Here is a 26512-nt window from a genome sequence, read left to right on the forward strand (position 1 = left end):
CGTCTCTAAAAAATGTTTTTCCTAATTAATACTAACCCCTTGGTAGAAAGAATAATGAACAATCAATATAATTGTTCAGTCATAAAATTAGTTGCGTTAAATATTCATAAGTTTATACCCATGTTATATATTTGTATAATTAGCGGCATGAAATAAGCGTGTATCCCAAGGCACGCGGGTCCCTAAGGATCCTATTACATATTGGATAATCAGGAAATCCATATTTCAGAATATGGAATCAGTATTATATTATTGGCATATGACATTTCAACGCTATTTTGAACATTTCATTTCAGTAGTGAAACTGGCTTAAATTCTTTTTCCCCAGTTTGAAAGTATAAAGTATTGAAAATAATGATTTGAAATATTAATCGACATTAATTGACAATTTACTGTTAATTTTATTTACCAACAGAATGACTTTACACTAACAGAACGATAAAGAAAGTCATAAAGTTGACGACGACAAAGAAAGAGAATATATCTTCACTCTCTTTCTTTGTTTAGAGATTACAGTCACTGCATGTAATCCTCTTTATAACGTTTCAGAAATACGGATTAACCCAGTTTTAAGCAAGCTCTAGATACTGAATATTCTCCGAATAATTTACTGTTTCTAACAAAAATCCAGTTATAATCGTACGAGAAGGGGATTAGCCGAAATGGTCCTCTTTCATCGCATTTTCTGTGTGAGCGAGTCCCATCATACGAGGGTGGTGGAGGTCAGTTACAATGGACTGTCTACGATGCGGTGACATTTGGGCGGCATTTATCAACGATATCGGGTATCACGACACGGGCTCATTGAAGCGTGAACCGTAAGTCAATTTGTTGCCTCGTCACGGTCTAACTGCAAACACTTAACAAAGCGATCGTCACACTGAGGTACTCGCGACAGGGGTAAAGAGTTGTTCAAATTCAACGACACGAGTTAAACTGTTGTTTCTATGAAATGTTGTTGTTTATCGTAATAAATAACCGGGCACGCGCGACAAGGACAGTTGTGAATAGCCCCAGACAATTGGAACTCGTCTATTTTAGCAAGCGTTGTAAATATCAACAATAGGCCACTCTCTCACCATCTGTCATTGACGAGCCCGGTTCGGAGAGAGCGACCGGGTTCTTTGGTGTTTGGCGACATTGTAAACAATTTTTCCTTCATTAAAGACCTCTGAGTTTGCTTTGTGAAGATTAATCTCATCTTTGGTCAGGAAAATCAACGATATGAATTTGTAAGAAATTGCCAGCGTCAATATTAGCCATATGCTGACCTGAATAAATACGTGATGTGAATATAATTTGAAAACAATATTCCTCCCTGCAAACAAGAACATAAGATGACGAATATTTTGATCGGAAAGAAATATTTCAATATTTGCATTGCTTTGACGGTGTATGGGGAGGATTCCGACAGTAAAATTTGTCGTTTTCGCCTTCCGTCAATGTTGAACAGGAGGCGCGGACTTGGTTGTCAATTTCACGAGCCACGTGGTGTAAGCGAAACATAAACAAAACGTGAGCTGCGCGTGTCTGCAAGCCCGCGCTTCGTGTATGTGGGTCTTTTTACTGTCGACGGCAGTTGGAGGTCCCCCGCTACTAACACTGAACGCTGAGCGTCGAGAGATAGCAGAGGTTACTACCATTTCAATTTCAATTACTGCTTGTGACTCTGCGCTAGTATGATAATATGAAAATAGCACCAATTCGTCGAAATTAACAATGACCTTTGGCGGTATCTGATTGGCCCGCTGCTTCGCTCGTCCACTCCCCTACGGCGCATGGGCGGTAATCCAGGTCTCACCAGGCAACCGGCTCACGCGATTGGCTAATCGGACCCCATCGCTGGTCGTGCTCTCCTCCCCCGGGATCTCGATGGTCCATTGGGATGGCAGGGTAACATCCAACTGAAGAAAGCAACAAAAGCCGTTCTCGAGAGATTTTTAGCCAGAATTGGCGGTGGCACTCAGAGGAGTCTATCTAACTTGGTGGTCAATGGGTGATGTTTGGTGATAGAGTGACGGGCGAGGAGAGAGATGCGTTATGGTCTAAAGGCGAGAACACTTAGACTCTCACAGGATCTTGTGTCGTCAATTACTTCTTCACCACTGGCAGCGTACCTCCGTCCTAGAATCTACCTCTCGTAGTCATCGACAGGCGCTTGGGATTACGGCGTAAAACTACATGTGATTTTATTCGCGTGTGAATGCATGTGCGTGTGCTAATTCTGACGTGTGATTGTCAACCTACGCCCGATCTGGCAAACTTTGATGTTTGACTACCCTGAGGATTCAAACACAACATCCTCTAACACCACCCCCATGAAAGAAGAGAGTACCCACCCATCTCAAACGACACTGACACCCGTAAGAAACTGGATGCAGCCCACGGTGGTAGACCAGGGTGGCAGGTACGTGCTTATTCTCCCACCCTCGCTTCCTGTTCCCGACCCCGGGGACTAACCCTCCCTTCGGGGGGACACTCATTCTCGTGGACACTGATAATACCCCCGGTCCCCGCAGACCAATCCGTTTTGTAATACATCTCATATAATTTCGATTTCGTGATCACGGAAAAATCTGTCTATTCCCAAATCGGCCTTATTTTATGCCTGTCTCTGCATGTTCTAATGTTTGTTCTGTGTGTTGTTATTGCAGTGCCGGACTCGGCCGGGCTCACTTTGAAAAACAGCCACCCAGCAATCTGAGAAAGAGTAACTTCTTCCATTTTGTCCTCGCTCTGTACGACCGGCAAGGGCAGCCCGTCGAAGTCGAGAGGACTGCTTTTATAGACTTCGTGGAAAAAGATCAGGTAAGTTCATCCGAGAGTCTGTTTACATAATCATCACGTTCGTGACACGTTACAAACCCTGTCAATGTTCAAATCAATGAATAACCGTCTTGTGTAGAACCCTGTTTATGTTATTTTTATTTTATTTTCAGGAATCTGAAGGACAAAAAACTAACAATGGAATTCACTATAGGATTCAGTTGCTCTACGCCAACGGTAAGTCAACATTTCAATTGTATTACAAATTTAACAACACCAGCTTACAGACTGACTCACTGGGTTCGGTGTCCTAATCTCCTTTCCTTTACAACACTGACACAATGCATAAAAATGATATACCCGATATATGGTCCGCTTTCACTGGCTTTTTTTATTAATAATGAATACCCGATTATTATCAATTTTCTAGGTGAAATAAACCGTTTTCAGTCTTTATGTCAGTACATTATCTTCATATCGAAAAATAAAGGGCAGCATATGTCACAGCGATACAAGGTGGTCGAAGAATACTGGCTACAGTGAGTCTTATTACTACAAGAACTGGTTCCAGCGTAGCCACATAGCCCTTTATCATCTGTTTCAATGGACGTATTAATTATTTAAACTTTCACAAAAATGGCCTGCCAGTCAATCAATTTGCGTTTCACTGTTTTTCTTAGCCCGACATTGTAGAATTGGCTTAGGCCGTACTCTGCAAGCATGTTAAAAATGTATAAGCTTCGCGTAAAAATGAAAGTCTTTCAGGATGATATTTTCCGTTTGCAAACGAGTTTGTAGGAATCATTTGATGACACGGTTTCGTTGTAGAATTATTCCAATATAAAATTCTGTTAATTCAACATATACGGTACAGTTCCAACAATATGTGATAAGATTCATGGAGCGACTGCTCTTTGGCGGAATATGGTTCTATAAGGCCCAGGCCGTTCTGTCAATTAGTCTATGTTTTTAATGTAAACACAAACCGCTTCGAGCACGTGTTGTTATCAAACCCATAATCAGATCTATTTTCCACCAAGTGTGAAACGACATTGTAAAAACATTGTAAATGTAAATGAAACTGATCAATCAATTATTTCATATTTTCTTTGATAAAACTTGTCTCATCAATCAGCCAATAATTCAAAGAATCTTTCACTATATGCATCCTCTACTTCATCACATTCATGGGCTATTGCTTCGGGGGCTTCTTAACAATTATGCCTTGCTATTAACTTAAGTAGTTGACTCCTGGACAACGAATTAAGTCTTCTGTGAAAGCGCAGATAGCACTTTGACGGATGTCAATTACAACCCAAACGTTGTCGATTTCTCATAGATATTGACACGTCTTTAACATACACAGTTTGTTCACATATATATTATTAAAAGTCACTTAGACTACTAAGACTCAAATTAAAATCCTTTAAAATCGAATGGAAGATCTACGGTCTCATAAACTGAAAAAAACATCTGTTCCATCATCGATACACATGCTGGCATACAAAGCTGTTAAATTATGTTTAGTGCATCTTTACGGTTTGTTGAATTTCAGCTGAATATTTTATGAGAAATGCCACAGTCATCAATTCAAATTTGTCCAAATGGATTTACATATAACGCATTCTCAGACGTGGCGCTTGTTTGCATTTTCCAAAATAACTGCATTGTGTTAAGATACACGAAACATCGAGGTAAATGTCATGTAACGAACAAGATAGGGTTCTTTAAAATACTGTAGAATATATGTATCATGTACTGTAAATCGTTGGGTGCTTTGTTGGAATTATTTTCTAATATGTAAACACATTCATCAAAATTGTAATGTACAGCTGGAGTATCAAACGCAAAAATTGTAATTGAATATAGTTGTTGACAATTCCGTGACAGATTTCGTCCACTGCGTCAGTTCCATTTTCAGAAATGTATCATTGCAACTCTATGTAAACCACATATGTTTGTATACATCAGGCCTATGAACACTGTAAACTATTTAAGAAAGCAACAAACACGTTGTAATTAAGACTTATAAAATCAGTCTTTATTTAATATTAAAAATGGAAAATTATCAAAATAGATAATCATAGTGTCTTTATAGCCATGTAAGTTGGGAAAAGGATACAATGAACTCACGATCAACCGTTCAGGGTGGATACAGAAGGGTTTACTCCATAACGTTTAAACGTCCTTACAAGTAACTTGTCAAGAACGTCCTTATTTTTGTAATATTAATTTCATCCTTTAAAATCAGTCAATATTTTTTCACATTTTTAAACCTGTCCGTGTTTTTACCATGTCTGTGTCATAATTTTTATCATGATGTATGGAACATTTGGCAATGAGATAACAATCAGTGCAGAGTTAGGAAATAAAGTATGAACTCGTGCATGTTTACAACGTTTAATACTATACAGACTTAAAGGGGTGTTGATTACATTAACGTTGTTAATTTCTGTTGTTTATAAAGCTGCGTGAACTATCAGGTTTGAAACATACATAATAAATACCTCAAAGTTACCCGCCCTCTGTATGTCGATACGGGGTTTCCCTTCAGTTTAAATTACCTTGGTGACAAAAGTCGTGTCGATTGCAATAACGTGTTAATTTCTGTTGTTCTTTTCATCCGCGACGGGACGGACCATCTGTTCTTCACGTGATAATTAACGGCATCTACATTAGCTGCTGGTGTTAATTTCAGCTGTACACTTAGAGAAAACTGAATATGAAACTCGCACACCGTAGGAGTTTTCTATGGCTTAGCCGGGGTGTCATCAAACCACTTGATTTATTGATGTCTTCGAAAACGTCGGCATAACGGTAAATAGATGTTCCAAATCCCACACATTGTAAAGTCTGACCCTCTAATCTGCTGTACTTAAATACATTGTTTATTGTACGTTTTGTAAGCGCCAGTTGACATACCTAATATGGTGACTTTAAGAATTTGGATGAGGAAATTGAAAAAATTCATTTCAAGTATTAACATATTTACAGCTATGATCAAATCAACACGTACTGCAATTTGAAACGGGTGAACAAAAGGTTTATAATTACTTTGCAAATAACGTCTTTTATTCATGAACTCCTTTAATTAATTAAACGGATTCCCTGAGAAATCATGCGCAAATGTCCTGTAACCAAGTCAGGAAAAATAGTCGGGGATGCTTTAGAAGGTTATTGTGACAAATCATTCATGTTAAAGAACTATAGTTTCATGTTGATAGTGGTTATGAACGATCCGGATCCATGGTTCCACCATACAAATATCCTCTCTGCACTTTGAAGCCCAAAAAACAAAACCAGAATGCAAGAAACAAACTAACTAATTCTATTTATTTTGGTTTTTATTTCAGGCGTGCGACAGGAGCAAGATTTGTATGTCCGTCTTATTGACTCCGTCTCAAAACAGGTAAGACTGTTACCATAGGAACCAGAGCTAACAAACTCTATTTCGAGTCTTTTGTCTCCAAATTCGAATTTTTGACTTGTGTAGTCCATGCACGTTTTATCTGCCCGGAGTTGAATCGCCTTGTTGGGCTGGGTGCTGTAATTTTCTGCTCTTTCTTCTTGCATTGACTGTGAGTGTCGAGGGGGGAGGGGCGCACGTTCTTTGTGCGAGGGGGGTGGGAGGAGGCGTTAGATTAAAAACTAAATTTGTCTCACGTCCCCTCTGAGGTCAGTTCCTCCCTGGAGAATTGTGAACGAGGTTTGCGATAATACACTTTCATTGAAATGTAACCGAATAAAACTGTAGGGGATATTTGTTTATTTGAGTTCCTTATTTGTTTCGTTTCGGATATTATCGGGCGATAATACATGTTGTTTACAGCTTGCCAAGCTTTCATATAAGACCAAAAAACTATAGCATGACATTATTACACAAATATCTCATCTGTGAAATGAGTCTCCAATAAATTAGAAATCCCAGGGCGCGAGCCAAGCCATCTTAACCACATATAGACAGAGAGGCTGGACTGGTCCAGTTCATTACACCTTTTCGTTGCGAAGATGAAGGGCCACATGCAAACTCGCAATTTATTGATTCTTACAAACACTCCAATATCGTCCCCATCTGGACCTTAGCACATTCTAAAAAACAAAAACAATGTATGTCATTAGAAAGCCGTTATAATATTTCACGGTGCCAAAAGAACCTTCTGTAATCGTTGCTTTTAGTAAGTATGATTACGGGAAGACGTCACAAACGGAAAATGGAATTCGATTGGTTGTACGGTTAAGTATTGTGAATGCTTCACGCATGAGAGTAATCCCCCTCCCATGAGATAAGAATGGCAAATAATTAAAACAATCTAGAAGAAGCCAAATCAATGAGCATTCTAATACACCCTAGAGACGGACCCTGGTGACTACCTTGGATCATCACAATGGCGGAATATTAAACTGAATTGTAGCCTGTATTTAAAACCAACAAGGAAATGCGTTTGGCTCTTGGGTATTAACGCTCCGAACTACCTGTTTACTTATTTAAATATCTTCTTTACGATATTATTCTTGTTTGTATTCGTATTTTAAACATTTAAAAACAAATAAAATATATATTTAAGCAACAGTCTATTCCCTGAAGTCCTCGCAAGTTTTAATACGTTTTGTAAATGAACGAAATCCCGTTTCGTTTCATTTATGTTTCGATTCCAAAATGTGAGAAAATCGCTTTGACCTTTTAGTGTCAACCGGCACTGTTTCCCGTTCACAGGATTCACTGAAATGAATTCCCAGGGATGTTTTGATTCACTGATAGCTTTCGTCTGGTGCAGGCGTTAGAACGATACGTTTAGCTTTAGAGGAAACCAATAAACAAGAATGTTTATGTAAGGAGCGTATTTGGAAAACACCAATTTAGGCATCGGCCCGTCAACTGTTAATGGTGGTCTTATTTTCATTGTGTAGAACTGCTGCGTGATTAGGCCCTCACAGTTGAATGTAAACACTTTTTCCTCAGTCCCAAGTGACGCTGACACGTTCAAGGGGAGATTACTCAATCGCTTAGTCTGTGTTCACACTGACCCATCGTGCGTTGGCCTGTTTGCCCGTTCACTCACACCCTGACTTTAAATGATCAAATAAGTTGTGTTTTTCTAATGCATGGTTAAAGAAATAAACTATTTTTTCTTCCTGTGCATCACACGTTAAACGTGTTGTCAAGTCTATTAAAGTTCTACCCTATGAAATTTCGTAAAAAATTTCACACTGATTGAAAGCGACTGGTTTGATTAACGGTGAATACTGCAATTCGCGACATTTGCTTGGTTGAATTAAAGGGAGAAATTTGTTTACTGTTATATGAGTTAGTGTTTCCACTAATGATATTCAATCACCTTGAATTCCTGAAAACTCGAATTCTCACTCGACCTTAGATATAAAACATGAATGTCATTCACTATTTATAAAATGTTTTACTTGATAAAAAATTAGAGACGAAAGAAAATGACCCAAACGATGCCACACCCTTAATCTTAATACCACTAATCTTATACCATCAGCCCTTACCTTTCCACACCTTTTATATCATTTTCACTATTAAGCTATTTTGCTTTAAGTCAAATGGAATCTGTTTGTGATGATATTTACGACTGGTCATTCTATTGCATTTACTTCTTATATTTACAGGCAATCATTTACGAAGGCCAGGATAAAAACCCAGAAATGTGCCGAGTTTTACTTACACACGAAGTGATGTGCAGGTAATTATTTAAACAGATATAAACTGATTCCAACTGATGTTAAAACGAGACCACCAAAGAGAGGACGTCTTCAGTGGTGGGGCTCGTTATATTCAACTGTTCATAGACACTGTATCTAGTTAAAATGACATACACATGTTTACGCTTATCTAGATATTTAGATAAAACATCTGAATAATTTATTTAGATAGTGCAGGATATCTTGTACAGAGTGCAATCGATAACTGGCGAGTACCATGTGATGGCACGGAAGCTCCGCCAGGGTCAGGGTCAAGTTGCACACGGTTCTGGCAGATGAAGTCAGAGTTGAACCATTAGTGAAATAACTATATTTGATGACTCGTATTGTTGCACATTTTGGAAATAGTATTTCACACAAAACATTTATGAGCTGTGCCTGCAAAAACCGTAGTTACCTCGTATTGTTGATGTTATCTGTATACAGTTCACTATCCCCATATGTCTTTACATTGTATTTAGTATATTTAGGTTAGTTTAAAATATTTAAGCGTTGATTAATGCTGTAGTTAGCAATATTCTACTAATGTAGAGATGGTCTGTAAATAATCAAATCTGGACCAGACAATCCAGTGATTGACGTCATGAGCATCATCGATCTAGGCAACTTGGATACGATGACCTGCATCACTTTAATCGCATCTTAACACAACTATAGTTTGGATCTTTGTGTTTTTTGCTACCTTTACTACACCAAGGCATTAAGTCTGAACATCCTACACATACTGTTTTAAACATTCACACGTTGTTGTTGTCGTTCAAGTAATGATTTTATTTTAGAATTCATTTTACAGAGTACCAAGGTCTGTTTTGTAAATGTGTTTGTTAATCTTCCAGCCGATGCTGCGACAAGAAAAGTTGTGGAAATCGCAATGAGACTCCATCTGATCCCGTCATCATTGACAGGTAAGGAGACGTTTATTGTTAATAGACTCCGCATCTTATCAGCTGTCAACCATCAGATCATGGTTGAATATCGCCCGATCCATTATATGTGTTGTTATCAAGATAACATCTAGACACAAGCTGCGTCATGTACGTCTTCACCCACTTCTACCTACACACAGACATCAGCGTGATTGTTGTACACTAACGGTTAGTCAGTGTATAAACTTGTGGTTGAAACAAACAAGTCCTGTTAAATTGAAAAGGAGCTCCAGCGAAGAGGCTGATGCTTGGAAATCTAGACTTGCTTCAAGTAGAGCTTTACCATTGCAGAAAGGGCTGGGCAAGAGGGGGAAATAATGTGGTTCAGGGACTGTGAGACAGACTGCTGTGGTTACAACTCATGGCGGCTAACTACATCCATGAGTAACCTCATGAGGCCTATAACGATGACCTTCATCCTCTAGGTCATTCGCAGCATCTTCAGATCAAATATCGAACCGATTCTGCTGGGTTCGATCCGCGCATGTATTGTGTGTTCACGTGCGGTGATTGACCCGATGAGCTTGTGGCAAGTTTCAGAGCAGAGTCATTGTTCGAGTCGGTTGTGAGGCACGCGCCCCTAACACCCTCCCATTGTCCGACCTCGTCTCTCAATCTCCCCCTTTTCTGTTTCATCGCCCTCCTTACTGATATTCCTAACGCCTCGAGGCAGATTAAAAGTCTTTCGGTGATGTGCAGTTTTGTAACTTGATCTATTTAAATGTTGTTTTATATGTAAACCCCTATAACGTCCCCTTGCCTTACCCCATCCCGGGTCCGCTTTCCTGTGACAGGTGGCCCACGAGCCTAGAGCCCTTGGTAGTCTACCGCCCACGGATCCATGTGTTTCATTTGTCACACTCAGCATTAAACTACAGCAGGGACTGTCAGTACCACCTTTCTTAATTTCTCTCAGATGCAAGGCCATTAATTGCACGTTGACCATCACAAAAGATCGGCGTTAAGATAACCAGATTTTCCAATGGCTAGCCAACTGTATTCGATGCTGAAAACAGTTGGGAGTCTGAAGGCTTGGAGATTTCAAGTGAGCAATTGTAACCCTTTGGAAAAGTCGATCTCTACCATGACAATCCAAGCCTATCTATAATAATTAAACTGCCCCATTGACATTCGTCATTTGATGGCAGCAACTTGAATTCTCATATTTCTATTGTCTTCGCTTGAATAGCCCTATTTCTGAAGAACGGGATTAAGGAAAGTCTGTCGCAGGAATCATGATGAATTGTATCTCAGCTTTGATTTTACATCATTTATACCTTCACGTTTAGAGTGACATAAGATTTAAGACTTTTTGAAAAGTTTGATTTATCGCCTCGCGCTGTCGAAATGTAAGAACGCCCAACTGTTTAATCAATATCATATTCATATGTTGACTTATGTATACTGAGGTGGGATGTATTTCAAGATAAATGTGCATTGTAGGTGATCTATAATAAAGGCAGATCTACTGGTAACCGCTGATATCATTGATACGTAAAAAGGCGTAAGTGAGATTTGAAATTCCTGGTTAAAAATATTTGACTTGCAGGTGATTTATGATAAAACACACCTTCCGGAACCTTACATTTCCTGAATACGTAGTAAAGGTTAACTGAGCTTTGAAAATCATTGCTAAAATATTTGTTTTGAAAGAATATCAATGATTAGTTTTTCCTCGGATTAACTATGTAAATTAAATTATACTGTCAGCTGGCCTATACTTAAATATAAACGGTAACTAATCAGATTTGTAATAGGTATAATACTTGACCATCGTGCAAGAAGAACAAAACTTAGACATTATTTAGTCCAGTTGGTTCTGCCATGGTTGTAAGACACAAGGAACTGTCCAAGAAAATGATAATAACTATAATAATATTTTCCTGCTAGGGGGTATTCAGTACTATTCAGTGCACCGAAACTGACCGAAGCCTTTAAGGACAGTGCTCTGTATTGAAACAGGTGGACAGGGGTCAGTATGGTGTGGTCAAGGTATCTCTTACAGCCACTTCCTCTCTCTGATAATAATTAAACTGAAATATGTTCACCATGCGCTCCGGACTCACAGTGGCTGTGACCGCTTGACCAGTCGAGCCGTGTTTTACAGTACACATGTATAAGTACCTCTGTGTTCTGTATATAATCCCCCAGGAGGTCTGTAAATAATCATGCACGATACTGTAGACAAACATGTTTACGTAATTCTTTAACAGAGGCCCTACTGTCATGGAAACTTGAATAATATGTCCTATGTAGACTGTATCATATCCGATATTGTGTATAGAAGAATTGTTTTATGACACAAAGGATTGACTTTGCTGTGTTTGTTAGACGTGGCAATATCTATGCACCTAAACTGCGGGCATAAATCTATTGGTTGTCATATTTGAATCTTTTTCGCATCCAACATTCATTTAGAGTCCTTATCATGTCAAATTCGTTTAGTTTTCGGAAAAAAATAATGTGGTAAAGCACGTCGATTCCAAAGAATACTGTTATCAGCATATACGTATATAAACATATTATAAGTCTGGCTTCGTTTCCTAGGTTGGGTTGTGGCGGGAGAATTGACGTAACCAGAATTCGTTATCATTCGTGTAAAGGGGCAAATACAGAAAATAAATCATCTTCCTTCTCGAACTCGTATATCTCGAACGATATAACCGATGTCGAATGTTCGACCCTTATCCGTTTGTCTTGAAGTATTCAGCTTAGCACCACCCCCGATAGATTAACACTCGTGAACTAGCACTGGTTCTTTCTATAACCCTTATTATTTAAATTGAAACTTCGAAAAAAAACGTATTCAGAAACTCGAAGGTTTGGAAACATATATGCTCATCTCGAAGTAACACCCTTATCGCTTCCACAAGTCTTCTTCATCTGCTGTACCAACAAGTGAATTGACGGCAGTTGCAGTTTGATTTTGCTTGGCGTCATCCAAGTTTGATGAGGGCAACACTGCAAGGTGTCATCACGACTGTGTACCTTGCCCTATGGCATCTTCCCTCATCTTACAACCAACATCACACCTGCCTCCGAAGCCGAGGTTTTCAATAAACAAGGCACTCGTTGTCTTGTTCCTAATCTAGTTTCTCCCCCGCGCCTTCTAAACATTAACACTGAATTAAACTCAGGAGATCGGCGTTCTTGGCTGTGTAATCTTGCAACAGGACGCTCTTGCTTTGAGAGGCAAGAGGCTGGAGACTTGGACAAATCTCGGTTTGAAGGTAAACTGCTTCGACAAAATTTGATTTGGTCATCTTGTCTTGATGCGGCAGTTACTGAGTGGCGCACGACGAGACCGTGCAGACAGGCTAATGGTGAAAGGGATTATTGCCCAGCGATGGCTCACTTCAACACTAGTTCATCTTAGCATCGGCTTAACACAGGCTTGAGAAACACTTGAGAACCCTCATGGTCTCCGTTCGATGAGCTTTGATTATCTAATGGGCAAAATATTTACGTTGCTCTATGGCTTGACGGAGTTAGGTGGTTCTGGCCGGGCGGTGCCACGTGCAGCACGGGCTTCTCGCGTGGTCGAGCTGCCAGAGGTGGCTATTTATGAAATTGTAACGTATTCCATAAAGGTTATTAAGATGTGAGTCGGTGGAAGTGATAATTTGTCCTGTTATCACATAGTCGCGTCTAGGGATTCGTGACCAGGGAAGGTCGGCCCACTGGCAACAGTCGTTGCTCTTGAAGACGCGTCGATGGATCTAATGACACTGCTTGGACTAATCTCCAACATGTGATGTTGTTTGGCTATTGCTTAAGATCGAAATAATTTGTTAACGAACGAAGTTTGATCTAGTGGGTTAATCTGCTGATAGGATTTCTTTCTTTTTTGAAATGCACATTTAACAGATTCCAACGCTCTCACCGCCATTATAAACAGAAATTTTCGTCAATTCGCTATATATTACCACCCCACATACTTTATTTTTACATAAATATCAATAATGATAATAATAATGATCATGGTGATCTTCTATTGTCATTTGGGCGCTGTAGTATCATTATTAAAAGAACTATACATGCCAATCCTCTTTCCAGTAATAATGATACATACATGTATATTGTTTAGTATGCTCACTCCGGGCATATGGGGAGATAGAGAGGCCCTTATCGAGTGCACACACCGTTTTGTTCGCGTTACTCTCAAACTAATATATAGAGCTATTCTAACCGTTAATTAACGCCCGTGACGACTAGATAGCTTGATTGACAAGCACTGACACATAATACTCTCACTAGAAAGACCAGATCTTCTCAATTCAAAGGCAGAGGAAGATTTCTGTTGTTGGAGATCACATTACCTCCGTAATTGTCTTCTAAATTGTCCTCCACAGCCGAGAGAAAGACTAATTTCTTTATTGGGAGATATCTGCCGGCTGATTTGCGCACGGAAGGATTTTATATGCTACCAAGTCGAGTGATTTTATCACGAGCTGGCATCGAGAGTATCTCTCTCGTTCCTGGGCCTGGATTGAGAGTATTGGCGTTTGTCGGGTTATTTAGAACCATGCGGTTGTTTTCTATGACTGTATAGAACACAGCTTGTTCTAACATGCTGCTTTGCCAGTCCCTTCTTTACGGGCGTTCCTTCATAGAACGGTATTTCTATTATAAATTGGACACGGTTTTGCCATAGGCACGTATTATGATGATATTCATATGGACATATTTGTACGTGGATGGACCACGCTATCAAACAAAATATGTTGTTTATTTCGCTACGTTGATGATCAAGCCATATTTGTCCAAAGTATATATCCACATTTTCTGAATGTGTCCATGATGCGTAACATAGGATATACCCTGATCAGAAGCACACATATGCTTTATCAAGTAGGCATATTAATTTATGACCTCTTAGCGTTTCTTGTAGTCATTTAAAGAAACGATATAGCTCTGAAGATAGGATAAATATATTCATTTAAATGTTAAGTGCCGAAGCCAAGCTGCAAAGGCCATCACACGACAACCTCCCGAGTTTAACAGACGAGCTCATTCCAACGTGGGATCGAACGCCAGGGTGAGAGTCTCCTCCACGACCAATATGGACTAAAATGTCAAATGAATTTATTAGCCAGACCAGATGCTTGTGAGGGAGATTGGCGTTTCTTTGTTAAGCTTGTCTAGGGCAGGAAAGTGGGAAAAATCGAGTCGGAAGCCGAGAGATGAATATTTCAAGACTAGAACTAGTATGGTTGAATCTGTGGGAAGATACTCCGCCTGCCAAAGGTTTGACAATTTATTGTCCTCCTGACGCGAAGATGCCGTCAAGAGGAGATCACACCCACTGATGTTATTGAGTCTTGTCAATGTGAAAAATAGCAAACGTGTTATATTGGAAAAGATAACCGTTATCTCTAGTCAAGATCCGGACAGGAAGGTTTACTATTAAAGTATAATTCTCACGGTTTGTGTTCATCTTGCATAATGTGTTAAAAAAATAATTATGTTATACATTAATGATTTTAAGTTTACCTTGAGAATACATATAAGGTGATATATTGCAATATGCCAGCATGCAAGACTACCTATATACATACTGATTTGGTCATCGTTTCTAGCAATTCGTCCCACTAATGTATCTCGTTCGTTGTAGGAAAGCTCCATTTTAACATGACAGAAATAGGTAAAAAACATGTTTTTGAAAACTAAAGGGCGAGAAAAGTATCGATTCTGTTGCCTTGTTTTTAATTGTCTCGACCAAAAGGTACAGTATATCGATCGCGTTCCTAGCTCCATATGACAACAATAATATGAGACCAAAGATGCAAATGTACTCTTTCCTGGTGAGAGTCTCCACAGCCAAGGACACTGTGCTGGACCTAAAATTACGTTTATACACGATAAAACAAAATTTAGCCTATTTTTCTAGCGCGATGCTGCCGTTTGTTCGTGTAATTGGGGCTTGGCGGCAAGCAGAGTAAAACCATAGTTTGGAGTTATAGCTAGCGTTAGGCTACTAAATTGCATTTTGGGGACATGGAAACAAAAATTTAGCGAGAAATCGACTGTGGGCATCCAACTGCTGAATGAAAGCAATGCGAATAAACAGACTAATACTCTATGCACATGAGTGAATGGCTTATCATTCAACGATTGCTGGCCCGACACGGATACTTCTTAATGGCGCTCGCTACATCATTCAATTAGAAGCCAATGTCGGTAAATATAAAGCACTTTCACAGTGCGATTTCAAGAGATATGCAATAACTGACAAATTAGATTTCATAAAAGGAAGACAGCTGGTAGACGGGGAACTGACTTTTACATTTCATTCTTGTATTCCTCCAGTTTACCGTTAGCGACATGACATGTTTGTTCTCCAGCTTAATGTATTGAGTCCTGTTTCAAGCTTGAGACCGTTTACTGAGCTTTGATGAGATCTGGTCGGCGGGAAAGCTACGTGCAAAGATATTATCGATTAATTATGGCTTCTGTTAAACGGTTGGAATTTCGTTAATTTTGAAAGGATTGATGCTGAGAAAATTGAATGAAAAATAAATGCTGGCAATTATAAAAGACATTGGAAATTGTTTAATAACTATTGGAGGCAAATGTTGACAGTCAACATTAATGTTTTGTAAATATTCCGCTTAACACTTGTTTCATAGACTGAAAATGAACACATTTTTGGGATGCATTTTAGAATGATTTATGGATGCATATATAATCCAAATTGTTATGATATAAAAACAGTTATATTGAGAAGGAAGACATGCACACTTCCTCTAGAGAGGGTTTTGCCTATTTATTTAATATATTCGAATCATCTGGACCAACAGTAACTAGAACGGACCTCCCAAACAGAATGACCCGGACCACGAATCTAACCTGGTATTAACACAATCTGAAGAACAGTAAAAAAATATAACTAACATCAGAACACAAGTGCTATAATTTACAAGAATTTCCTTTTGGAAAAAAAGAATACACAACTAAGATATCAAAAATATATACTGCGTACACATTCAGCTATAAGAACAATATTTAGATAAAGTTAAATATCGGTAATCCCAACTGAAGGAACGGAACCCAACGCGCGATATTTCTGACCAGATTCCCAGGTTCTCAGAAAACCGTTTGATGTGAAAACGACGATAAGCTGTTTTCCTTAACGTACAGAGATCGGAAGGTGGTTTCCATTGCCTTGTAACAAAAGGATATCAAATGTTAGGAGCGCTCTTGCGAGGTAAGGAGCACAAACAGAGACAAGTGTCCAGGGTGTGTGAGAGAGCAGGGGTGTCAGCTCGGTTGTATACAGCCTAGGTATTTCACTGTTGATTCAGCAGGGGGGAGCGAGAAGAGCGATGTCAGGTCCTCGTCTAAAGCCAGACAGTCTTTGGGGAGATACTACCATTGTGAAGTATTGCTGCGGGAGACTTATCAGACATATTAGGTCAACATTTATTTAAGAAATGTGAGATTTACATAAGTATATTTATAGTGAATATTTATAATAATCATCGGAGTAAACATTTCTTATGATGACTAAAATTGTGGTCGTTACCTTGAGAGAGTGGGTGTAGTTTTACGCCACTTTTTGTTCAGACTTTTCGCTTGTACCACTAGGCTCCCCTCTTACCTCATGGTAATTAACTGTCATATATAGTAGTAGTAGTAGTAGTAGTAGTAGTACTAGTAGTAGTAGTAGCAGTAGCAGCAGCAGCAGCAGTAGTAGTAGTAGGAGGAGGAGGAGGGGGAGGAGTAGATTGTTGTTATTTTGTGTATTCATAGAAGAAGATCAGGAAATAGCAGGAGATGCAATATTGGCAGTAAACAGTGATTATCTGCTTTTAATGATTTTTGGGAACCCGTAACAACGGTTTGTTGTAGAAAATTATCAAATGACATTTATGAATATATCCGCCTTGACACCATCTTCATAATTTCATAATTCGAATAATCTATAAGTCGACACATTCCTCTGAGATGTGATGCCATTTTGAAAATGTTAGGCAAGTTTACTCAAGCATCAAGCTCATACCAAGACATATCTCCAGGTAAATTGAATGCGACTTTTCATCATTTTATTATTTGTATACTGGCGAGCAGTGTCGAGAAGATTATCACCCCTGGAACCACTCATATCACCTTGTTGCGCATTGCCCAACGTCCAACATAACCATCCCTTGTGCCGTCCCCGCTTCCAGAGATACGGTGCGAGAAATCAATCTATCCCGCCTTCCCGAGGGAACCCGTGCCATTTTTGGGTAAAGTCCCCGCACTTATTGTATATGTGCATCTCCCGTATGGCTATTATTTATTTATGACGTAGATCGATAGCGGATTATTGCCAGTGCCGTATGGTCTGGCGTCAGTTGACAGCGCGGCCATACATAGTATAATTTCGTTCTGGAAGGAAGCGCACGACTGACTTTTTCCACGCCAAATGAATGTTCCTGATGAATTTTGATGGCTTTGCATGTGTAAGGCAATCAGGTAATTTTGACAATCCTTTCTGACAGACCAAAACCAATTTCCGCTGATTATTAAAAGTGGCCTTGTCACTCATAGATATTAATATTCTAATGTTTTGGTTGGTAACGCAATACAAAGGTGCCTTGTCAACAATGGGCATTATTTCCAAAGAACACGTTCTAAGGAATTCGTGACATCATTGCGGCTTTTTGTGCCAAGCATTCGTGATTGTCCTTACCTGCTAGCATTGGGAATTCTCAAGGTGGGACAAGATTTCGGATTCCATCAATTTTGGTAATCTATTAATATAAATAAACAATTCAATCATTGATTAGTATGAAATTTTAAACCTTTTCTAATAGATTTACAACATGTAATAATAACAATTATCATTGTTTTCTGAAAAAGTTCGGGTGCGTTACGCTATGTATACTGCGTGATTTGCGTGCATTCCACTCCCCTTATCTTTAGCAGGCGCGCTTTTAAGTTGTTGGTTCTTATCTCCCGGTGCTCTTACAATCGCATTCCACTGATTAAATTTTGATAGATAGAATGTAGAAGAAGATAATCGGTGTATTTACAAACACTTTGCATAGAGCTCAAGGCATTACATCGTCTCCGGGGGCTTCTTCAACAACAAGCGAATGAATGTGCAATTGAACAAGCAAACTCGCGCGCTGATCAGATTAGCCAATCAAATGCGTCCCCACAGGGCCCCTTACTGTAATGAGGACAAAATGCTATTGAATAGTGTGCTTTGGTGTGTGATAACTTTATCCACAAGTCCTCCAAGTGCCTAGGCCCAATTCCCTGGGTTTCTGGACTCCCGTGGTACCAGGCCGACCATACCGTATTGGTTTCTATTAAGTAAAAGCGATACACTGTTTGAAATTCGCCGGGCACACTTGGTTGCCAACCTCGACTAGCGACCCAGGTTTTATCGATCCAGCTTTTCGTATTACCCGAGCAGTAATATATTGTTTCTCCACACATGACGGAAGCGATTGCAAACACGCCAGAAACGTATTCATTTCACGGTTAAAACAGTGCCAGCTTAAAGAAACAGGCTTCCCTGGGAGATGGCAACGCCGTGAAAATTTGACCCGGGTGGACCCTAATTAGGGAGGTATGGGTGCGGGATGATACCTGCTGGTAGGACACCAATGCCGCTGTTTGTTTATCAACTTCTCAAGTTCCTCGTTTGATACAGGATCGTGTCCTTGTCACTGGTTCTATAAAGTGAACCACACACGCTTTGATTAGATACACAAGCAGAAGCAAGGGTCCCCCTCCTTTCTTGACAAGAACTACCGCCTTACTGAATCGTTTCACCAGCCATTCGAGACTCCTGACTCTTAGCACCTTAACGTGTCGAGTTGTTAAATAAAAACAACCTTGGACCTTTTTCTTTAGTTCACAGCGGGTTCAGTCCTTTTGACACCACCCGTTCTGACATCAACCCCCTCCCCACTTGCATATCTCAGACCCCCACGTTACCTCACAAACCAACACTAAATTTGATGGCTGTCGGTAGACGGAATTAATTTGCTCTTATTTCCGGCGCCAAGCAAGAGGTCAGGGAATTCGGCCTATTTTTCCACTTCATCAGGAATAGTAGCTGATTAATTCATTAATTCGACTAATTTGCTGGTTTGCAATCAGGACGTCTTGGTCGTCAATATGGACACAGGGAGGGCACCTTAGCTAGCCGCGACACTTGAAGACATTAAGCCCAAGGAGATGCAGGCGCTTTTACTGCCAAGAAGATGCAGGACTATAACTGTAAATTATCCAGTCTCCCGTTCCTGGTTCTCATTCTCGCCTCTGCAAAGTGTTTCTTTTATGTGAAAATTCAGTGGGACAATCACTCACACCATCTGCCTGGTCTTCGGCTAGCAGACACTTAAAAACACTCCGAAAATAAATGACACTTCCATATTAAAATTGGAGAATACATCCTCAGAAGTCGTTAAGGCAAACAAAAGACCCTCGTCGACGGAGAATTCCAAAGGTTTATGGACATAATTCAATATTTCCTTACATAATCATCGTCTCGGGTTTGTAATGTCGAGGTGTATGTATTTACAGTATTGAATTAAGGTGTATGACCAAACTTTTAAATGAATGTTTCTATCTCGTTCCGCCGCCAGACATCTCACATTTCGCCGTCTGTGCGATAGGTCCCCATAGTGCTGGAGCTCCTCTTGTCACGCGTCTGAGCTCCTAGAGTCATAGCGGGAAATCGTTTAAAACTATTGATACTCCGCTTGGCTTTAAAGCAGTCTTGTTGACCAAGATGTGTTTAAATTGCTGGTTTTGTATTGTCTGCCGCAGCGGCATTGCATTAAGACCACTTTAGATGCTGCACGCGCGGACAATCTCAATTTTCACCTCGACATAGGCCACCTGAAGACGTCTTAGGCAATTACATAGCCGAACGCCCAAAGTGATAGCTCTCTCGACTTGTTCGCCCAGCCCCGTTCGGTAAATCACCGGCTCTCAAACGACTTATTTGTGCTACTTAAGCCCCGCCCCCGGGGACTCTGTTCTATCTACTGTAGAGACCACGGGAAGAAGAATTATATCTTTGCCATTCCCAAGTGCTGTTATTACAACAATGTTATGTGGCAGTAATTTGTTATCGCCGCTCCGCCGCTTGCACTCCAGAGACCAGTAACATGATTCCTTCTCGCCGTACAGTGAGAATTGGGACCAATTTTACAGGGACAAGAAGGTTTAGACTTCCTAAGACATCGCAAATTAGTTAAACGCAACAGATTTCTTTCGATTTTTCTGTTTGTTGACGAAATTTGCATTTTTCATGGAGCTTTTGTCGAAAATGAGGATAAGCTTTAATGACATGACTTCCAGTACGGTAAACAGGATGGTTTTAATACCGCTGAGCGCTGTTACCACATTTACTAAATTGACGAACAATATTGTGTATTTGCACACATTACAAATTATTCATGGGATCGCGGATGCATGGACTGTCGTTTAAAATCAATTACACAATGACAGCTTATAGTAAATAGCTTTCGTCGCTTCGATCAGACGCCTGCCATTGGCGTCAATGCCAACACGCCTGGATTTCAATGAAACCGAAATGGTAGGAAGCCAATATGCAGATAGCGACAATCGATATCAGTATTAACTATCGCGACGTTTCATACCGGAGTATAATAAAATTTATACACTCGCTACCATTATAATGATGAGACTTTGTCCAGTAATTATATTATGTACATCCTCTCGTTGTTGTCTATTTCCACTGACGGACCTGTCACTCAGTGTTTTATGACAACACCAGTCCTTTGTAACCCAACGCTGAGAGTGATTGTCATATGGTCCTCTCTGATTAAGCCATATTTCAAATTAGGATATTAGCTGCTGATGCTAGTATTCACTCAGCCGTGACTATGCGGATGGGAGTTATGACGGGAGGGTATGAACAAACGCCTGCATGAAATGTGTTTGATGTAGGCCGACGGTTTGTATATTTCTCTCGCGTGCGTCTAACGATTTATTTCCGAGTTTATGAATTCCAGTTGGTGTCTGCTACTCTGTTAACAATTCGGGTATTATCGTCAGCACCATCCATTTCCATATCCATTTGCTAATTGCAATCTTAATTCCGCGACAATAAATTCGTGAATGCAATATCGAAGTTTGTATTAAATTTACCATATTCTGGCTTTACCACATGCGCCATATTGTTTGGCTGGGTGCACTTTGTTGGTGGGACACCCTATGACCTTACAAACATGAAACAATGCAAGAGTAAAATCGTGAGTGAACATCGAAATCGTAACAGATTATATCATCATAATAATAATGAAAAATTGAGGTTTGCTGATAGTATACCCCGTTTGACAGATAGTCTATACTGGCTGACTGACTGAGTTTAGTTGTGTTGTGTTGTGTCTCCATTGAGGCTCATGTAACCTTGTCTCGGACGATGTTACCTGAATCTAGGGGAGACGTTATGGGACCCACCAGCAGCTGGTAAGACTGACTGACTGACTGAGTTTGGTTTTACGCCGCTTTTAGCAATATTCCAGCAACATCAAGGCGGCGGACACCAAAAATGGGCTTCACACATTGTGTCCATGTGGGGATTCGAACCCGGGTCTTCGGCGTGACGAGCCAACGCTTTAACCATTAGGCTACCCCACCGCCCCGATAGTCTATACTGTAACACTATACTGAATATATAGCAACTGCCATAAACGAGTGATTAGGCTGTAACGATGGTGACGACGAGTAATCTTATATTTGAAATTGACAAAGAAATAGATTATAACATACGAACATGCCTAAATGGTCATTCCCCTACCTATTACTGCTACTACTACTACTTCTGCGGCGACTGCTGTTACTACTACTACTCCTGCTGCTGCTACTGCTACTTCTGCTGCTGCGACTGCTGTTACTACTACTACTGCTGTTGCTTCTGTTACTAATACTTCTATGATAACACATATAAAACTAAATCTCGCATTGAAAACTTACCCACCCCCACCCCAACAATAGCAAAATATAATAATACCCCATTTTGAAGTTAATATAAACCATTCCGTCTCCACATTTCTCTCAAATGTTCACACGACCGTCCTCCATTCCACTTCACGGGGATATGTTAGTGTAGGCGTCCTAGCTAGCAGATACTTATGAAGTGTTACTTTATCGACCTAGTGAAGTCGCAACATGGACAGTTTTCACCCCGTGTCTGTCGACTTGTGTGTGGAGAGTTTGAGCTCACAGTCTCGTGTTTTCATTCACTAGGCTGGAAGTAGCACGGACAGTTTGGCGATTAATAATTCACAGATAACAGAAGTGTGACCTGTGTTATAAAAACCCTCCCGCTTAACGTATTTGCCAGTAGCAGCCAATTTCCTGCAAAACATTTCGTTTGACGTTAACACTGTTATTAGGCTGGGAAACAAAGGGACCGTCTCAACCATCTCTAGTCTCTTTCACGGTCAATTACAAGCGATAAAAGAACATTTTAATTGATATAATACATTAATATTCCACGAAAAATGTCTTTCCTCTTTCCGCTGTGACATATCATGCACACAGTCTCCCGATAAGCATCCAATAACGGAAATGAAAGTTCATAGCAACGATGCCAAGGCTATCTAACGCGCACTCTATCGTAACGCTGTAAAATAAGCCCGCGAGAAGACAGGATGTGTCTTCCTTAGTTAACCTAGCCCCCTCTCCCCCGCCCTGAACGGCAGTCCCGGTGATTGAAGTTCCTGGGCACCCCTTTCTGCCACTTCATCTTTTCCCCATCCTAACACACATGAATGTCGGAAAAGCGCTTGATCTCAGAGAATCAAATTAATGCATCTGTAGAATGGCACAGCGATGGGCAGGGAACGGTCTGGCGGATCTCCTTCTAGGCTTCGCTATTGTTGATAATATTGACCAGCCTTCTGATAAGAGCCTTATTAAATATGACCCCGACATTTGTAACATAAGTCATTCTCTCAGCTCTCGCCCGCTGATACTGAAGTCAGGGGTCCCCCATTTGAATAGAATCCCGCAAATTAGCCCATTTTGGATGTTTCTGCCTCAGCAAAGACGCTTCCCATATGGCGAACCCTTTCCCCTGCGAGGACATCACTCTGATGTGTGAGTTCAGTCGGACAATTCGAGACATGCTCCGTATTTTACGTCACAAATTCGTGAATCATATCAGAGTTACCGTATATTATGAAAATAATTTCATTGTTTGAAGTTTGATAATTTCCTCGTATTATACACGTATATACGTTTGATCATACCAAAGTTACCGTATATTATGAAAATAGTTCAATTGTTTGAAGTTGATAATTTGCTCGCATTATACACGTATGTACGTTTAATCATACCAAAGTTACCGTATATTATGAAAATAATTCAATTGTTTGAAGTTGATAATTTGCTCGCATTATACACGTATGTACGTTTACTCATACCAAAGTTACCGTATATTATGAAAATAATTCAATCGTTTTAAAGTTTGATAATTTTCTCGTATCATGCGTGTATACACGTATAAGTTTAAAGTTGTCAGTTTTCCATCCGAGTGTACACATACGCTTTTGGATGATTTACGTTGACAGGTTTTGCCATGTACATTGAAAAGTGTAATAGTTTATGAGTAAAATGCCTTCTTGTTTCAAGTGGCTAATTTGCAACAAGGGACCGATTTGTCGACAACTCCGTGGGGGTGAGGTTGAGTCCCCGGGGGGTGGGGCAAATGTTGTGTCAGCAATCTCCTACCATGCTGGGAGTCAATTGATTTGTTGATAAGATCACACTCCTTGTGGTAACAAATCTGCTTGTTATACCATCCCCCGATTGTGTTGTATATATCACTATGCGATAGACCCCCATGCGCTCACCAGCCACCATTGTGCAATCCCTCCGTGGGGTCCCCCCAACTTTACACGTAATGTAATACCCCAGCCTGCTACTTACACTTCTTCACCTGTTTACGCTAATCACGACACGAGAACACTTAGTCAACAGATGGATACCAACAATTAGAGCGTTTAACTGACCCCCATCCCTTCGCTGACCACCCGGTCATCCCTAGGGGGGCGCGTTACTCAATTCTCCAACAATAGTGTCTTTGATTCCGTCACACTAGGAGTAAGGATTCTGCGATGCAAATCCGGTACCAACCTGGCCAATTTCGCCGAGTTAGATAAATTCTCTTTAAATGTATTATTTAGAGCCAATTTGTTTCCGACACTGTGTAAAACCATCGATAAACAACTGAGAATACTTAATTACATTACGTCGTTTAGCTGAGCGGGTCTATAATTAAAGTCAATGTGACACTTATCTGAAGCTGATCTCTCTTTCACTGTGATTTTGATTCTTATCATGTTAATTACTCGAAGATTTGAAACGATTTTAATTCAATTTAGTGTAGTTAGTTTATGCACAGGTGTTTCAGTTTTGATTTCAAAAGTTCCCTCTGGTAATTAAACGATTTTGCAAACAAATTGTGTACGCGTTCTTAGAAATCTAAACAAACAGTCGTGATCAGTGGATGGGAAACCCTTTTAGTCATCCCCGGATGTAAAGCATCATTAGGCGGTCAGACAGCGGACAAACCCGAGTTTTCACGCCGCTTTTCTTTCCACAAACAAATTAATAGGTGACTAAAAGCTTTAAACTCACGTTTCATTGGTCAGAGTAAATACGTCTATTTGATGTGAGGTTGAAACATATCTAAAATATTCTAAGCGTTCTGAAAGGTTTTTTCTAAATACAGATAATTTGAAAAAAAATCAAAATTCAATACACTCCAATAAAACAACGAAGCAGGTAATTACGGTTTTGTTCATTATGAATTCTTTGTACTCCATGTTAGAACTAGTACGCGTCTCTCGGTGCCAATAGTATCTATTGTTAACGTTCATAGTTTATGCTTTTTGAAAGGTGGAGCTTATTCCGTATTAAGCGCAACAAGAGGTCTGCGACGTATGAATGTTCAGGCAATTCTCCGGAGACTGACAACAACAATTAGGTGTAAACTAGGCTCCTGCAACACTCCACCTTGCAGCTTGTATATATATATTTGTTGATTAACCATTGTAATTAACAACCAGAGCCTGTCCCCCGAGGCTCGTGAACAGTTGTGAATTATTCAGTGTCTTGTTCCGTGAACGTTAAAGAGCGGTACTGTGTACACGAAATTCGAATGCAAATATGTGTAAGGAATCTTGCCATAAATATCTTCCTCTTAGATGCTTTTGGAAATGGCTCACACATGTAACAATGAAATTAAGATTGATACAAACGAAGTATTTTCAAACAATTTCATTACGTTTAAATCTTGATAAATAGTGTTGTAATGATGTACGATCTTAAGTGTTACGAAGTCTCCTCGTTATGAATACAATAACACTATACTAACCTACAAACTGAAAAGTTTAATGCATTGTTATTTATATTGCAAACCATAACATGAAAACAATGGAAAATATGATTTATATACATTCTTAAATTTCTAGAGAGTGAAAATATTTACTGTTATATTCTACCGTTAAATATGACGTAGTGTATTGGACGTGAAAGGGTGTGCTGATCGTGTTGACTCGTTGTTTGATGGGGGATGACAGCAACTACAAGGTGTACAACTTCCACGTGTAATCAAATCCGTCTAATGTGGAAATAACAAACTGTTAAGGGCTTTGGGGATTTGAATATGTGGAAAAAATAGCAACTTGTGTAGCGAATTCCCATGTGCCTTGGGACCGCTAAACGGTTGTCGGATGATGTTGAGTTGGTTAGGCAACAAGTCACACCGCGTTCCGTGTCTCACTGTTTACATTACCTACATGCCGCCGATATAGCATGTAGACATGCCATATGTACTAGCACGGCTATCCTTTGGCCATACATCATAATATGGAAAGTAAGCTAGGCCATATTGAGGGGTTTGACACACTATACCTTAATAGCATCAGCTTTGAAACGTGATTCTTTCCACGACCAACTCTCATTGCAAATCCTTGTAACATTTAAAAAACCTTTCAGTGTCGATGGGGCGGATTTATATCAAGCAGGATTGGTAGTTGAATTTGATGGCAATCACTAGCGGTAGGCTTGTGCTGATGGTCCCCGTAATGCGCAGATCAAAGCCGATTCGCTTCTTC

General features: G+C 40.0%; 1 protein-coding gene across 1 annotated transcript in view; it reads left to right on the plus strand.

Moving 5' to 3' along the window:
• Positions 1–1892: 1892 nt before the first annotated feature.
• Positions 1893–26512, plus strand: part of LOC124282873 (transcription factor COE3-like) — a 49602-nt gene continuing 24982 nt past the window's right edge. Inside the window, 6 exon segments of the mRNA XM_046718909.1 lie at positions 1893–2407; positions 2655–2808; positions 2940–3003; positions 6120–6175; positions 8395–8468; positions 9324–9392. Of these exon segments, the coding sequence (XP_046574865.1) occupies positions 2268–2407; positions 2655–2808; positions 2940–3003; positions 6120–6175; positions 8395–8468; positions 9324–9392 (557 nt within the window). The 5' untranslated portion in view covers positions 1893–2267.

Source organism: Haliotis rubra, unplaced genomic scaffold (assembly GCF_003918875.1).
Source record: "Haliotis rubra isolate DU_JTF1 unplaced genomic scaffold, ASM391887v1 Scf305, whole genome shotgun sequence".
Classification (NCBI taxonomy): Eukaryota; Metazoa; Mollusca; class Gastropoda; order Lepetellida; family Haliotidae; genus Haliotis; species Haliotis rubra.